The sequence below is a fragment of the Pygocentrus nattereri genome, chromosome 21 (assembly GCF_015220715.1).
Source record: "Pygocentrus nattereri isolate fPygNat1 chromosome 21, fPygNat1.pri, whole genome shotgun sequence".
Classification (NCBI taxonomy): Eukaryota; Metazoa; Chordata; class Actinopteri; order Characiformes; family Serrasalmidae; genus Pygocentrus; species Pygocentrus nattereri.
Genome location: NC_051231.1, coordinates 16,137,204 through 16,151,913, shown reverse-complemented (window position 1 = coordinate 16,151,913; position 14,710 = coordinate 16,137,204). Strand labels below are relative to the sequence as shown.

Sequence of the window (14,710 nt, the reverse complement as noted above, 5' to 3'; positions counted from 1 at the left end):
AAGAGAACTTGTTATATTGGATACTTGTTTATTTGGATTTAGTGCAGTGCTGCTAATTACATAACAGACTCTTGAAGCATCAGGACATTATATTTTTGCCATATTGCCCACCTCTACTTTAGGACTAGGGGAGAGAAAACCTGCTTTATATGATGTGTGAGTGTAGCTGGACTGTTAAGAGTGTTGAGCCTGTTCTCTCTCTCTCTCTCTCTCTCTCTCTCTCTCTCTCTCTCTTACTCTCACTCTGTAACTTTGTAGATGTGAATGAGTGTTGGCGTTTTCCAGGCCGTTTGTGTGCTCAGTCCTGTGAAAACACTCCAGGATCCTATCAGTGCTCTTGCACCACTGGTTTCTCTCTTGCATTCGATGGAAAGAACTGTGAAGGTATCTTCCATTACTTTCTATTAAAGTGTACCTTCCTTTACCTCTCACTTAACTAGTACCTTCCATTAAATCTCATTAAACTGCCACTTTCCATTACCTATCTTATTACCTGAAGTAGGATTTTCAATTACCTCTCATTAAAGTTGTATCTTCCGTAGCATCTTATTAAACTGAGAACTCCATTACCTCTCAATAAACCGGTACATTCTATTTCCTCTCACTAAACCATTACCTTTCATTAAACCGGTACCACCATTAGCTTTTGCTAAACCCAAACTTTCTATTACTTTTCGCTAAACTTGTACATTCCTTTACTTCTCACATCACCAAAATCTTCCATTACTTCTTATTACCTGTACCTTCCGTTGCTTCTTAAAATATTACTTTCCATCACTTCCCTCTAAACTGGTACCTTCCATAGCATCATATTACTTGTACCTACTATTACCTCTCATTAAACTGGTGCTTTCAATTTCCTGATACAAAACTGGTACCTTCCATTACCTCTGACTAAATTGGTACCTTTCATAACATTTGAGTACCCTTCATTATCTCTCCCTAAATCATTCTCTTTCATTAAAGCAATCCCTCTCATTAGCTTTTTCCAAAAGGCTACCTTGCATTTCCTTTCGCTTCCTTTACCTCTCAGTAAATTGCTACCTTCCATTATTTCTTATGAAACTGGTACTTTCCACAGCATCTAATTGCACTGCTACCTCAATTACCTCACATTAAACTGGTACCTTACAGAGCATATTATTAAAGTGCTACCTTATTATAAATTGGTACCTTTTACTACCTCTCAGTACTGGTGCATTCTGTGACCTCTCACTAAAGCTATGTTTTGTTTAACCAGTACCTCCATTACCTTTTGCTAAATAAATATTTTCCATTACCTTTCAATAAACCGGTACCTTCAATTAACTCTCACTAAACTAGTACTTTCCATTACCTCTCATTAATCTGTAACCTTTTATTACACCTACAGGTGTTAAGTAGCTTTGTTATTGTACTTAAGTATTTTTTTGGTATCTGTACTTGAGTATTTCTGTTCCTTAATACTTTTTACTTTTCTCACTAAATCAGCCAATTGTATTAGGGCACCTAATGAAACGCGAAATGATTCCCTACTGGATGTGAAGCAAGGGAGGTAGGAGGGGGGAACATAGTGAACCCGTGATTTTCATGTTTTATAGGCCCCAGTAGTGACCACATAGGAAGAGGAATAAAAATAAACAGATGAGAAAACAATATCCATAGAAAATAGCAGCGGAGAGTCAGCGCTTAATGTGGACAGTACGTTGAAAAAAAACTACATCCATGGCCTTATTCAGTGCCTGAATGGGAAATTGAGAAAGTCATGAGAATACCTGGTGGGCCAGTAGTGTTTTGGGATGGCTATTGTGTGCTAGTGAATAAACTCACAGCACAAGACCACTCAGACTGTAAATATCCAATACATCCAAGTGTATATCTGTAGTAATTTAAACCAGTGGCCTTGTCCCAAGTGATACTGTTTAATGATGTTATTGAGCTGTATTGATGCTGTAATTGAGACTAGATGAAGCTAATGTTAGGTTAATTTCCCTTACCACCTTAAATGATGTAGCAGTTATGTTCAGATGCCTTTCAGGATGATATTTTAGCGTATTAAGTTATTCTAGGTAAGACATTTGTAAAACAAACATATTTAATGTCTGTCACACTTTAGCCTATGATGATTAAGTTCAGGTGTTTAAGATTCCTGCATTGTTTTTCCTCATCTCCGCACATCAGCTATTTGATTGAACTTTCATATCGTGTCTGTCCGCTGTGCCAGTAACCTGTGTTTTTAGCTTTAATAATTATCAGGTTTTAAGTATGTGCATCTTTGTAGGTTTAACATTGTACATCCCAGCTGTCTGACTTTAATTTAGTTTTGTCATCTTCTCTATGTAGAAGCTGTGACTGTGGTAAGATGCATTCTTGCTTCTTTGTGTGAGCCCAGCTCTCTGATTGGTTGCTGTTGTTTTTTGTCAAAAGTGTTGGAATATGCATTTCTTAGAAATGATTTGTAAAGTAATACTTTTATTTTTTTAAGTACGTTTATGAGCAAGTATTTTTATACTTCTTGAGTAAAAAAATCTAAATCATACTTCAACATTTACTTGAGTATTTTTTTTCTAAATTACTAGTACTTTTGCTTAATTAAGGGGCTTATGTACTTCTGCCACCTCTGACCTTTTATTACCTCTGACTAAACTGGTAACTTCTATTACCACTCATTAAAGCTGGACCCTTACTTTACCTTACACTATGTTAGGTTATGTTAGGTTATGTTACTTTATGCGCTTTAGAACTGGAAGGTTGGCATGTGAACAAAAATGCTGACTTTCCATTGTTTCTTTTTAAACTAGTACCCCTTACCTTCCGCTATACAGGTACAGTACATTACTACTCAGTAAACTTCCATTACCTCTCTTTAATGTTGGTACCTTACTTTGCCTTATGTTATATATTCCTGGCAATTTGCTGCACTAATAATTAAATTAACAATATATATATATATATATATATATATATATATATATATATATATATTTTTATTTTTTTTTTTAATCTTTAAAATAACAAAATCAAAATATCTGCATTAAGATTAGTCCATATCTAACATCAAGAGCTGTTTAAACTTTAACCAGTTTATAGGCTATTCCAGTAAATTGTGTGTCCTTTGTCTTTGTTTATCATAGATCTTAATGAATGTGATAGTAACCCCTGCAGTCAAGAGTGTGCCAACATTTACGGCTCCTACCAGTGCTACTGTCGCCTGGGTTATTACTTGAAAGAGGATGGACACACCTGTGAAGGTGATTTTCACTGCTTTACACACACACACACACACACACACACACACACACACACACACACACACACACACACACACACACACACACACACACAAACACATGGATGAACACACATGCTGTTCACTGCTGCCAAATATGAACCACTACCAGGATGAGCATTTGTGGTAACAAATCAATTCCTGTGACATATTAGTTTTAATATTCAGTTTCATTAGTCCTGAAATACAATACATCCTGATGTTTTGTTTCCAAAAGAAATGTCTATACACGGTTTGAAAAGAAACAGAGACACAATGGCAATGGTTTGTTATGTATCGATTAAAGCAATGAGTGTTTCCTAGTATAGAGACAAATCAGATCAATAGAATCATGACAGGATTGATTTTGTCTTGCCTGTAATGATGGATGCAGAGTGTAGCATATCTTAGTAATGTCCAAACACACAGACTCCCACACTATTGTGTATTTCTGTCTTTATGGGGTGTATTAATTTTACATTATTACTTTTACTGCATTAATGCAAATAAAGAATTTCTTGTTTTCAAAACAGCAGTTCATGTCTTTTTAGCTAGTTAAGAGAACAAGGTTTGGTTCCAAATTTCTCTTAAAAACCCCTAGCTATCACATATCCATCAATCCAATTCCTAATTAGGAAATGGATTAGCTATCACATAGATTTGTTAAATTCTATCTTCATCATCATACCTGATATATGAAATATACCTGAAATGTTTATTTGTTCTTTATTTGTTGGTTTATTTGTTTGCGTTTTTCTTTGGGTTATTTTGCTGGGAAGAGTAGCTGCTTAATTAAGTATGCCTTCTTGTATCCTCCCTCTTTGATCAATTTATTAGCTCTGCTTATCATATAGATGCACTTCATAGTTCTATAGTTGCAGCACGTAGTCCATCTCTGCATTCTTTGTTAGCCCCCTTTTACCCTGTTAATTAATGGTTAATGAAATATGAATTTCCATCACTTACCCTAAGGGCAGTGTACCTTCCATAGCATTATATTACTTGTACCTTTCATTACCTCTCATTAAACTGGTGCTTTCAATTTCCATGAAGGAATAGATGATGAGCAATGCAAACTGAGCAGCAACAGATAAGCTTCTGTTTCTGACTTTACATCTACAAGATGGACCAAAAGGTGGGTGTGTCTAATAGAACAGGCGATAAGTGGACACAGTTTTTAAAAACTACAGCAGCACTGCTGATCCACTTGTACCAGCGTAGCACACACTAAACACCATGCTTTTGTGATCGATAACCAAATAGTAGTATTGGCTAACAGATAATATTAATTCTCTCACAAAAGGTAGGCCATAGTGTGTCTGCATAGGATATTCTAGACACTGGAAAGCCCCTGGGTTTACAGAGAGGCCTGTGTGTACCTACTGACCCAGTGAAGAGAGGGGCAAATTGACCTTGAAAGGTAAAGCAGACTGAAACCAGTGTTTAGAAGTGAGCTCAACATGTGATGGCCAAATTGATGGACGAAGAGATGCACCTAATATAGAATGAGCTAATATCAAAATTTGAGAAGTAAGGTGGGGGAATATCAGATTACCCCACATAAATGGAATACAAACTGTTCTTTGGAACTCTTGATTTGCACAGTTGGGTGTCTCGAGACCCTGAGCCACCTGCTGCTGAAATAAAGAAGAAGCCTTATTTCCTCTTCCACAAGCTCAGCATCTGAAGACACTTTCCTTTTTGACATATTTTGAGAACTTAGAATAGTTATTAGGGAAAGTGTTCAGTTGGTATTAAAAGAGTTCTGTTTTATTTATAATATTATATTGGAGGCCTGGAGTTGAAGGGGATAGCCCTTGGTCCCGACATGAGAATAATTCACTGCCCAAATAATACCTGCTCTCTGGTGGTTCGGTGGGAGTCCTGACCATTGAAGAACAGGGTGAAAGAGGGCTAACAGATGGGTTACAGTCTGTAAAATTCCATGGATAGCTAACCATGATCCACAAAGAGTTAAATACACACACACTTTGTCCAGCCCCTCCCTGGTAAGTACACACAGCTCTGTGTCGATATGCTGTTAGCTTTTATCGTCTTCTCTCCCTGCGGGGCTGACAAAATGTCATTCTCTTGTTTGGCTTGTAGATATCGACGAATGTTCCCAGAGCATTGGAAACCTCTGTGCCTTCCAGTGTGTGAATGTCCCGGGCAGTTACCAGTGTGCCTGTCCTCCCGAGGGATACTCCATGTCTCCCAACGGACGTACCTGTCGAGGTAATGGCAGTCCAGAAGCATGTAGGCTTAACTGTTCAAAGGGCCCATAGCATGAAATACAGATTTGTCCTCACTCTTTTTAAATGAAACTTGATGTACTATGTAAACGTTGCTAGAAATTTAAAACATATCATGGACAACAAATCTGCAAAATATCCTGTTCTGAATGAAAATGGTCTGTGTAAGTAAGCTTGGGGCTCCCTCTTATTCGGCATGGGGATCCTTATCCATCAGTTTTATATTAGCATTATTAGATTCATTGTCATTTTTCAGATTGCATTCCATCAAGAGGAACCAACATTATTCTCTGCTGAAATAACATGGCAGTCATGGTTATTGGGCCTTATGTGTAGTAACTTCACTATTCAGCATTTATTCCCAGTAAAGACAATGCAAGAATTAAAGCACAGAATGGTTATTTTTGGTATTTTGCTGGGCAGCTCCGGTCGTCAGGCTGGAGGCTTCATCATTTGCCTGTAAGCAGATTGTCTAGAATTTACATGTTGTTCACATGATTGGTTGCAGCTCTTTAGAATGACTTAATTCATTTTAATTGTTTTACTGTTACCATCTTTTTAATATTGTTTATATTAATGTGTGAATTAGTGATCATTCTACTTAATTTAGGCTATTTATTAATTTGGGGGGGCGTTTGTCCTGCCTACCTGCTCCCACGTCGACAGTTATTGTGGTGGGAATGTCAATATTTGTATATCGCTGCTGTTAGAACAAAGCTTCATGTCTCCAAAATTGTAACTGAACCAGGAAAAAAATTTACTTACTTTAAATGTAAGTCAATGGAACCAGACTTTTTTCCAAGTCATTTTGGGTCATTTATTTTGGTCCATCCTTCATGAAATTTACACACAATATAAAAGCCATCAGGCATTTTCAAGTTATGTCAAAAACTGGAAAACGACAAAAGTGGAGATACAAGGTTTTGTTTGCGACAACAACAATATTATTATAACAGTGAATATTGCAACATTTTATGTTTTGAAAATTATAAACATAGATAAATTTAGTCAAATAAAGTTAACTCTTTACTGCCCTTGACAATATTTAATTTTTTCCTTGTTTGATTTCTTACATTTCTCTTAGTAATACTAAGTGGATTTTTAGGAAATGTGTGACAAAAACACAATTGCTTAGCACAGCCTTATCTTTTTCAGTATCATAGCTAGCCATATCACATTCTGGCAACCAATCACAGATATCTTGAACCAAGCCATCTGCCTTCTAAAGCTGGTCAACTCAATCTATCCTGTGGTACATGGTACCTGTTTAAGGGATATATGTGCATAAACACACATCAACTCTCTGATTTACAGTTAGTAGCCACAACTGCGTTGTTTGTCCCTGTTTGTTACGAACAAAATAATTCAATCTATTGTATTTACTTAGTAATTAGGTGTCGTAGCCTACTGATATTGATGTGGGCTAATATAAATAGTGTATAGGCACAGTTATAGGAAATAGGACAGGACTTGAAGTCAGAAGTACACTATTTTGGTCTTATGTTTATACTAAGAGTGGGTATTAGTAAATGATTTGGTGAGAAATGGTGCATTGTAGAGACTCCTGTACAGAGGTGAAGTTAGGATCCAGAATTACCAGTGAACAGGTACCGTCATCTGCATTTTTATAATATAATTGCAAAATCTAAAAAGTATCTATTGTTTAGGTACTGTTTTGCCTTATAGCATGAACCTCTCCATCATGAATGATGTTTTTAATACATTTTAGGTCAAAACAAAAAAAGACCTTGACCTCAGGTCCAGTGAAGCAGCACTCAATCTCCGTCACTCTTGTCAGGAAAGATCACAAAGTGGCACATCTCCACTCTGACCAAGAAAAGATTGAGAGATAGAGAGATAGAAAGAAAGAAAGAAAGAAAGAAAGAAAGAAAGAAAGAAAGAGTTAGATAGAAGCTCTGCCTATTCCCAGAGGTTAGCATAAGTGCTCTCTGAATGAATTAGCGAGCGGATTGAAGCTGGCAAGCCGTATCAAGAACTTTTGCATCTGTGGGATGAGATGCATAATTAATTGCGGCTGCAGGCAGTGCTATTGACTCCTAAAGAACAAAGCCCGGCACATGGCCGGCACTGACAGAGTCTGGGTGATTTAGGTTTAATATGGCTGCTTTTAGATGCCATGTTTATGTAGCATCTTGCTTTGAATTTTATTCACTCATTGCACTCAGTTCATAGCTCATTTTTTTGTTTACATCCTCCCCTTTTTATATTCACAGTTAAACAGGCTGTTTTTATTTCTGTGCTTATAAAGAGCCCATATCCTACATTGTTCTTTTTTCACTTATGTTCACATTTGTGCAGATCTAAGTAGTAAAACAGTATACAGTAAAACAAACAGTATACATTTTTATATTATCATTTTCCAACTTCTCTTTATCCCTCAGAATAAAACAGGTTGTTTTTGTTACTGTGCTTTTAAGGCTTATATGGACTATTCTATACCAAAATAGTTCAAATTGCAGTTCGACAGTACATAAAACAATAACGCATGCACTTCCTAAGCCGCTTCTCCCTCAGGGTTGTGGGGGCTGCTGGAGCCTATCCCAGCAGACATCGGGCGTAAGGTAGGATACACCCTGGACAGGTCGCCAGTCCATCACAGGGCAGACAGACATACACAATCACACCTAGGGGCAATGTAGCATGTCCAATTGGCCTAACTGCATGTCTTTGGACTGTGAGAGGAAACCGTAGAAAAGAGGAAACCCACACAGACACAACATGCAAACTCCACACAGAGAGGACCGTGGTCACCCGGCCAGGGAATCGAACCCAGGCCCTCCTTGCTGTGAGGCGACAGCACTACCCACCACGCCACCGTGCCGCCCTAATGATAAAAACAATAAGCATTAAATTATTTAGTATTTGATATTCATATTTAAGGGAATTATGCTATGATCGTTTTAAGCGTAAAGGTGGAGTCAGCAATTCTGGAGAAAGATTGATGATATTTGAACTCAACAGCAAAACAAATACACCCCTTAACCCCTTATGACTAATACCATGACGTAACGTTAGAGTGAACAACGACGTAGCAAACAATTTGACTAATAATAGCTAATATTGTATAGTTTGGTAGCTTATATTATATAGTTTATGTATTTATTGTTTTGCCAGTGATAAAATGTAATGTTCATTTATTTTACAAATAGAAATAAAATAGGGTTGCTCATAGTAAAAGTATTGTAAGACAGTTAAACGTCTTAATTGGGCTATAAACTCTGAATTTGAATCTGGTAGAGTGATCCATATATGTAAATAATCTTGGTTCTGATTGACTGAACTATCCATCCATCCATCCATCCATTTTCTAAGCCGCTTCTCCGTCAGGGTCGCGGGGGGATGCTGGAGCCTATCCCAGCAGTCTTCGGGCAGAAGGCAGGATACACCCTGGACAGGTCGCCAGTCCATCGCAGGGCAGACACAGACAGTCACTCACACCCAGGGGTAATTTAGCATGTCCAATCGGCCTGACTGCATGTCTTTGGACTGTGGGAGGAAACCGGAGAACCCGGAGGAAACCCACGCAGACACGGGGAGAACATGCAAACTCCACACAGAGAGGACCCTGGCCGCCTGGCCGGGGAATCGAACCCAGGCCCTCCTCGCTGTGAGGCGACAGCGCTAACCACCACACCACCGTGCCGCCTGACTGAACTATGTTGTGCCTAATTCAAAAAGCAGTCCAGGCTGAAACACTCCTTAAAACTTGTTGTTGGTTAAATAGGTGGATCAATTCAAAACATGCCGTTTTTGCAGTTTAGTTTCCAATGTTTGAATGTTTGAAGTTTGAAATTTTATGATGGTGACACACTATACCATGCCATTTTATATCAATTAAGAGAGGAAATTTTGTTCTCTAATGATCTGGGCCCTCTAAGACTGATATATGTAAATGTTCTAATTGGCTGCACTATGTTGTGCCTCATTCAAAATGTAGTCCAGAGCATCATGCAGTTATTTGGATGTCCTCTTGAATCCTTTGGATCTGCTAGCTTTCTGACAGCCACAAACAATACACCATTTAATTGTTTTCCCCATAGCTTACACTCTAATAACTCTGCTGCATACTGTCTGCAGTAGCAACACACTCCTCATCAGTTCAACATGAATTGGTTGGGTTGCACTGCTGTAAGCTGAATTTCCAGTCAGAAGAACTGGAAATATTTGATAAACAGGCTGTAATTTCATCAACACTCTCTTTACATCTAAACTCTTTACATCTGACTATTACATTTTCTGTGCTGTTCCAGACATTGATGAATGTGCCACTGGAGTACACAACTGTTCGGCCACACAAACATGCTACAACATCCAGGGCAGTTTCCGTTGTCTGTCCTTTACATGCCCTGAGAACTACAGGAAAGTGTCGGACACGTGAGTGATTTTTTTTGTTTTGTTTTATGTTTTATGATGTTTTTTATTTATGGTCAGTTATCTTTATGCACATACACAGCAGGACACCAGCAGCTTATACATAAGTGAAAATGCTGAATAAGAAAGAGTTTTAGCATTGCATTCTAAAAATTTGGTTTCAGCAGCCAGATTTCCATTTAAACATTTCACAAATTTCATGCGCATTTATGAAAGTTTGGCAGAAAAAAATGCAAATTAAAACAAATCTGCTTAGTCATTAATATGATGTGTTTTTTGCAAACTGACAAAATGTTTATTTGAATAAAAGCATTTAAGAAACTAGATATCCCCAAACCTTTGATGGGCAGTGTGTGTGTGTGTGTGTGTGTGTGTGTGTGTGTGTGTGTGTGTGTGTGTGTGTGTGTGTGTGTGTGTGTGTGTGTGTGTGTGTGTGTTATGACTCTCTGGTCCTGTGTGTTTCTGAAATGGCCTTGTTAAGTAAGGAAATCCATGCCTGTGACAGGTTTATTGAGCTCGGCCCTGCTGGAGCACGATTTTCATTAGACTGAGAGATGAAGGCAACTGCTTCTGATCAAATGGGGCTTCTGACAAACACGCCTATACAGTCTCATGAGGACACACAGCCCCCTGCAACACACAGATCAGATATACCTACAGTGCTAGAAGCTGAGGTCCAATTGATATGAACATTTTGTCATAATATGATGCTGATTTTAAGGAGTTAAAAAGTTACAACTTGATAATGTTGGCTGATATAATTTTATATGGTCAAAAGTAAAGAAGCTCCAACAGGATTATTTAGACAGTGTTTTAATGACAGATATAACTGTCTGTAGTCAAATGGGATTATCAGTTTTCAGATATGAAAAAACACTCAATAAACAGCTGTTCAATATGGCTTCATTGCCGAATGTTTTCTTAAATGACATTTTAAAATTTCATATTGGTGTTTTCTTGGCATGCTTTTCATGCCTGTCGTCCAGTATTATTAGCCAAATGATTTATTGGTTGGGCCTACTCAATCACTTACTCACTCATCAACTTGCTTATCGTTCTGGGTAGAGCCTAGTAGAAACATAATAATCAACCTCCTTAAACATTTTGAGATTTTTTTTTTCGGAACTTAATATTTTAAAATGGGTTCAATATCAGCAAGGAGAATTCATTTTATTATGAAAAATACTGAGAGAATTTTATTCTTAAATAATATCAGTGAACTGTCAGAATCTGAGTAAGTGGGTTTCAAGAAGAGATTTCTTCGCAAGAATGGTTGATGAATGAGGCCTATTTATGCCCTGTGTTGATTAGGCAACAGGTAGCACTTCTACTTACCCTCCACTTTTTAGAAACATCTTCTTTAACCCAATAGTCACTTTATTAGCTCTACATAGGTGTACAGTAGGTCCTCTGTAGAGGTCTACAATTACAGACTGTAGCACATATACACTTGCTCAGTTAATCAGCCCCCTCCAGGCCATTCATCGCTGGTCAGTTTCTGTTTCAGTTTCAAGACTGCCTTTGTTGACCAGATATTATTTAGATGGGGGACCATTTTTAGCACAGCAGTGACACTGACATAGTGGCGTGGTAGTGTGTGCATTGCTTGTATGAGGCTATCAAGCACTTTGTATTCTTGGTGTTCCAAATATCCAGCCAAAAGGTCAGAAACTGAGCATTAATGAAAAGTTGACAAATTGTGCATCAAACAGATGGGGTACAATTTTTAACCAACAAGGTGGAACTTCAAAGTAGGGGTCTTTCCTATAGTGACCGAAGAGTGGTCAACTCTCAACTCTAATTTGACTAGTTATAGCTATACTTGTCTTATAGAAATAAGTTTTGCTGATTATATTACCTTTAAGCTCCCCTTTTAAGGCAGACAAAATGTATTTGTGTACAAGTTTTTGGCCTGCCAGGAACATGCTATTAAAGACATATTTGAAGTTTAAGGTAATGCAGTTGTATCTCTGCACTACCTGTGGTCCAAGTGCTGTGGTAGCTGATGTTATAGACAAGACCAGAAACAATGAAAAAATATTTTTCTGTTCTCATTGTTATCATAACATCCTGTGTGTGTGTTTTAGACGCTGTGAGCGTACAAGCTGCCCCAGTTTCCAGAATTGTCAGAACATGCCTCTGCGAATCACCTACTACCAGCTCAGCTTCCAGACCAACATTGTCATCCCAGCGCAGATCTTCCGGATTGGCCCGTCTCCGGTCTATTCAGGTGATAACATCATCATCAGCATCCCGCGGGGGAATGAGGAGGGCTACTTCAGCACCCGGCGGCTCAACAGCTTCACTGGTGCTGTGTACCTGCAGCGGCAGATCCATGGCCCGCGGGACTTCTTCATCGATGTGGAGATGAAGCTCCTGCGCCAGGGCACTTTCACCACTTTCCTCGCACGCATCTATGTCTTTATAACAGCGCACTCCATGTGAAATCAAACTCTCTATCACACCACATAGATGATTTATGACAGTGGTTGTCAGCTCCAGTCCTGGGCTCCCACTGCCCTGCACTGTTTCAGTTAAGCTTGTCAAGCAGTCATCAAGCCTGGAGTTGCCCAACTGTGGTTCTGCAGGCTTTACCTGGAAAGTTGTAATTACATCTGTATTCAAGTGTTTTGTATTCAGAAACATGGAAGATTTCCAAGCCAAGAATATTGGATTTTCAACTGTTTGTCTGCATGCTTTGTTAGACTCCTATACCCTGTTCTTTAAAGGTCAGGACTCCCACTGGAACAGCAAGAAACCAGTATTATATGATTGGTGGATTATTCTCGGCACTGCAGTGACACTGACGTGGTGGTGGCTTGTTAGTGTGTGTTGCGCTGGTTTGAGTAGATCAGACACAGCAGTGCTGCTGAGTTAAACAATGTGTGCACTTACTGTCCACTCTTGTAGACATGTCTATTATGTTGGCCCACCTTGTAGATGCAGAGTCAGAGACAATAGCTTATCAGCTGCTGCACAGTTTGTGTTGCTTCATCAGTCGTCACAGGATGCTGCCCACAGGACACTGTTGATTGGGTATTTTTGGTTGATGGACTTTTCTCATACCATCACAGCACACACTAGCAGGCCACCACTACCTCAATGTTATGCCGTGCTAAAAATGATCCAACATTCAAATGCTTGCTCTGTGGGAGTCCTGATCACTGAAGAACAAGGTAAAAAGGGGACTAATAAAGAATGCAGGAAACAGAGGGAATGCAGTCTGTAATTGTGGAGCTGATAAAATGGACAAAGAGTGCAGATACAAGAAGGTGAAATTAAAGAAGTGGCCTTTCTGTACCACACTGTTCTCATGCTGTGCGGTGCTGATATAGTGAGATGTTGGTTTCACTTGTTTAATATTAAACCTACATTTCTGTACATAAAAGATATTGAGCATATATCAAAAATATTTAGGTCAAACAAACATCATTTTGGCTGCACCAGACTGTATTTTCCTGAATCGATTTACTGTTTATGTCCCATTTTCTCATGAACATGGCCCTTGGGACTTTAGTATTGAAGGGCAACTCCAGCGTGCCAGATTAAAAAGCGATTAGTGGTAGAGCAGTGAAGACATAAGAAGAAAACTAAAGAAGGGAGAAGTGCAGGATACAATCTTTTTAAAGTGGTCCAAATGTGAAATTTGAACCCAACCAGAGCCTGACACAAATTTGAGAAATGACAGCTAAACCACAATATGATCAGTCAAGTTCCATCAGGGTTGGAATATTCCAAGCTCTATTAAGTAGGTCAGGTGCTAGATTAATATAACCTCGCTGATCGGCAGATCTTCTAGTCCTTTTTGGGCTGGATTAGATGCGTTGGGCAGGGAATGTCTTTAAACAGTGTAGGGCAATGGCTCCCCAGGACTGGAGAACCACTGATTAATGGTGCTAAGCTGGAGAGTCAGAGTGACTCGCTAGCTGTCAGTTTGCAAGTGTCTCTGTTTGCTGAACAGATTTTGTTTTGAAGGTATCTTACCAAAATGTTGGAACTGTTTTTGACCAACAGGAATCTAACAGCTTGTGTTAGAGCTGGGGACAAACAGGGAATCTGGGACTGCAGAGACTGTTAGCTTTTGAGCAAAATTTCTTCTTTAAAGAATTAAAAATACCCTCCGCCAGATGTTATTTATACTGTACCAATTTTATCTTGAATGCTCAAAACTTTCGCTTTTTATAACACCTCATTAATTTTTTACAACAGCTATGTTTCCCAGTCCTCATGTCTAACTCTCACGGTGCTTCACTTCAGCCTATATGAGTTTCCAGCTCATTTGAAATCACTTACTGTATTCTCAAAAATGTAATGAGCTGCATCATTATAAACACTTCAACTGAGCATTGACAGCACTTCATTCTCAAGTTCATCAAGGGTAATGTTGCATCTTTTGAAATCACTGTGATAAACGTTTTGCAGTTGAAAGGATGTATGATATTTTTATGTCACATTTGTAAGTGGCTTGCTCTGTCTGTATCTTTTAGCGCAAATCCACACGCATTTGACATTCACACTGTAAATACGTGTGAGCTCCAAATCAGCACTGAGGAGGTTCAGCTGTTTTAAAGATTTTTGTATGTATATGTTATTTTCTCTTACTGGGCTTGTTTATATGTATTATCTATATCTCTCAGGGTGGAAAGCATTAGATCATCTCTTCACATCAGTCTTGAAAAAGACACACTTCATTTGGAACTTTTTAAGTCATTGTACAAGCCGAATGACATAAATCAACATTGGATCAATAAAACAATGACAAAGACTGAGTACATATAGTGCAGGAGTGATTTGTTGCAGATTTTGGAAGTTACTCTTT

The 14,710-nt window shown here is 38.6% G+C and overlaps 1 protein-coding gene across 2 annotated transcripts in view; it reads left to right on the top strand.

Moving 5' to 3' along the window:
* The window catches only part of fbln2 (fibulin 2), a 110,370-nt gene extending 95,707 nt beyond the window's left edge, over window positions 1–14,663 (top strand). For both annotated transcript variants that reach the window (XM_017692824.2, XM_017692823.2), the window contains 5 exons: window positions 259–384; window positions 3,114–3,230; window positions 5,354–5,482; window positions 9,771–9,894; window positions 11,979–14,663. In XM_017692824.2, the coding sequence (XP_017548313.1) occupies window positions 259–384; window positions 3,114–3,230; window positions 5,354–5,482; window positions 9,771–9,894; window positions 11,979–12,336 (854 nt within the window). In that variant the 3' untranslated portion in view covers window positions 12,337–14,663. The remainder of the gene's footprint in view (window positions 1–258; window positions 385–3,113; window positions 3,231–5,353; window positions 5,483–9,770; window positions 9,895–11,978) is intronic.
* The last annotated feature ends 47 nt before the right edge of the window (window positions 14,664–14,710 follow it).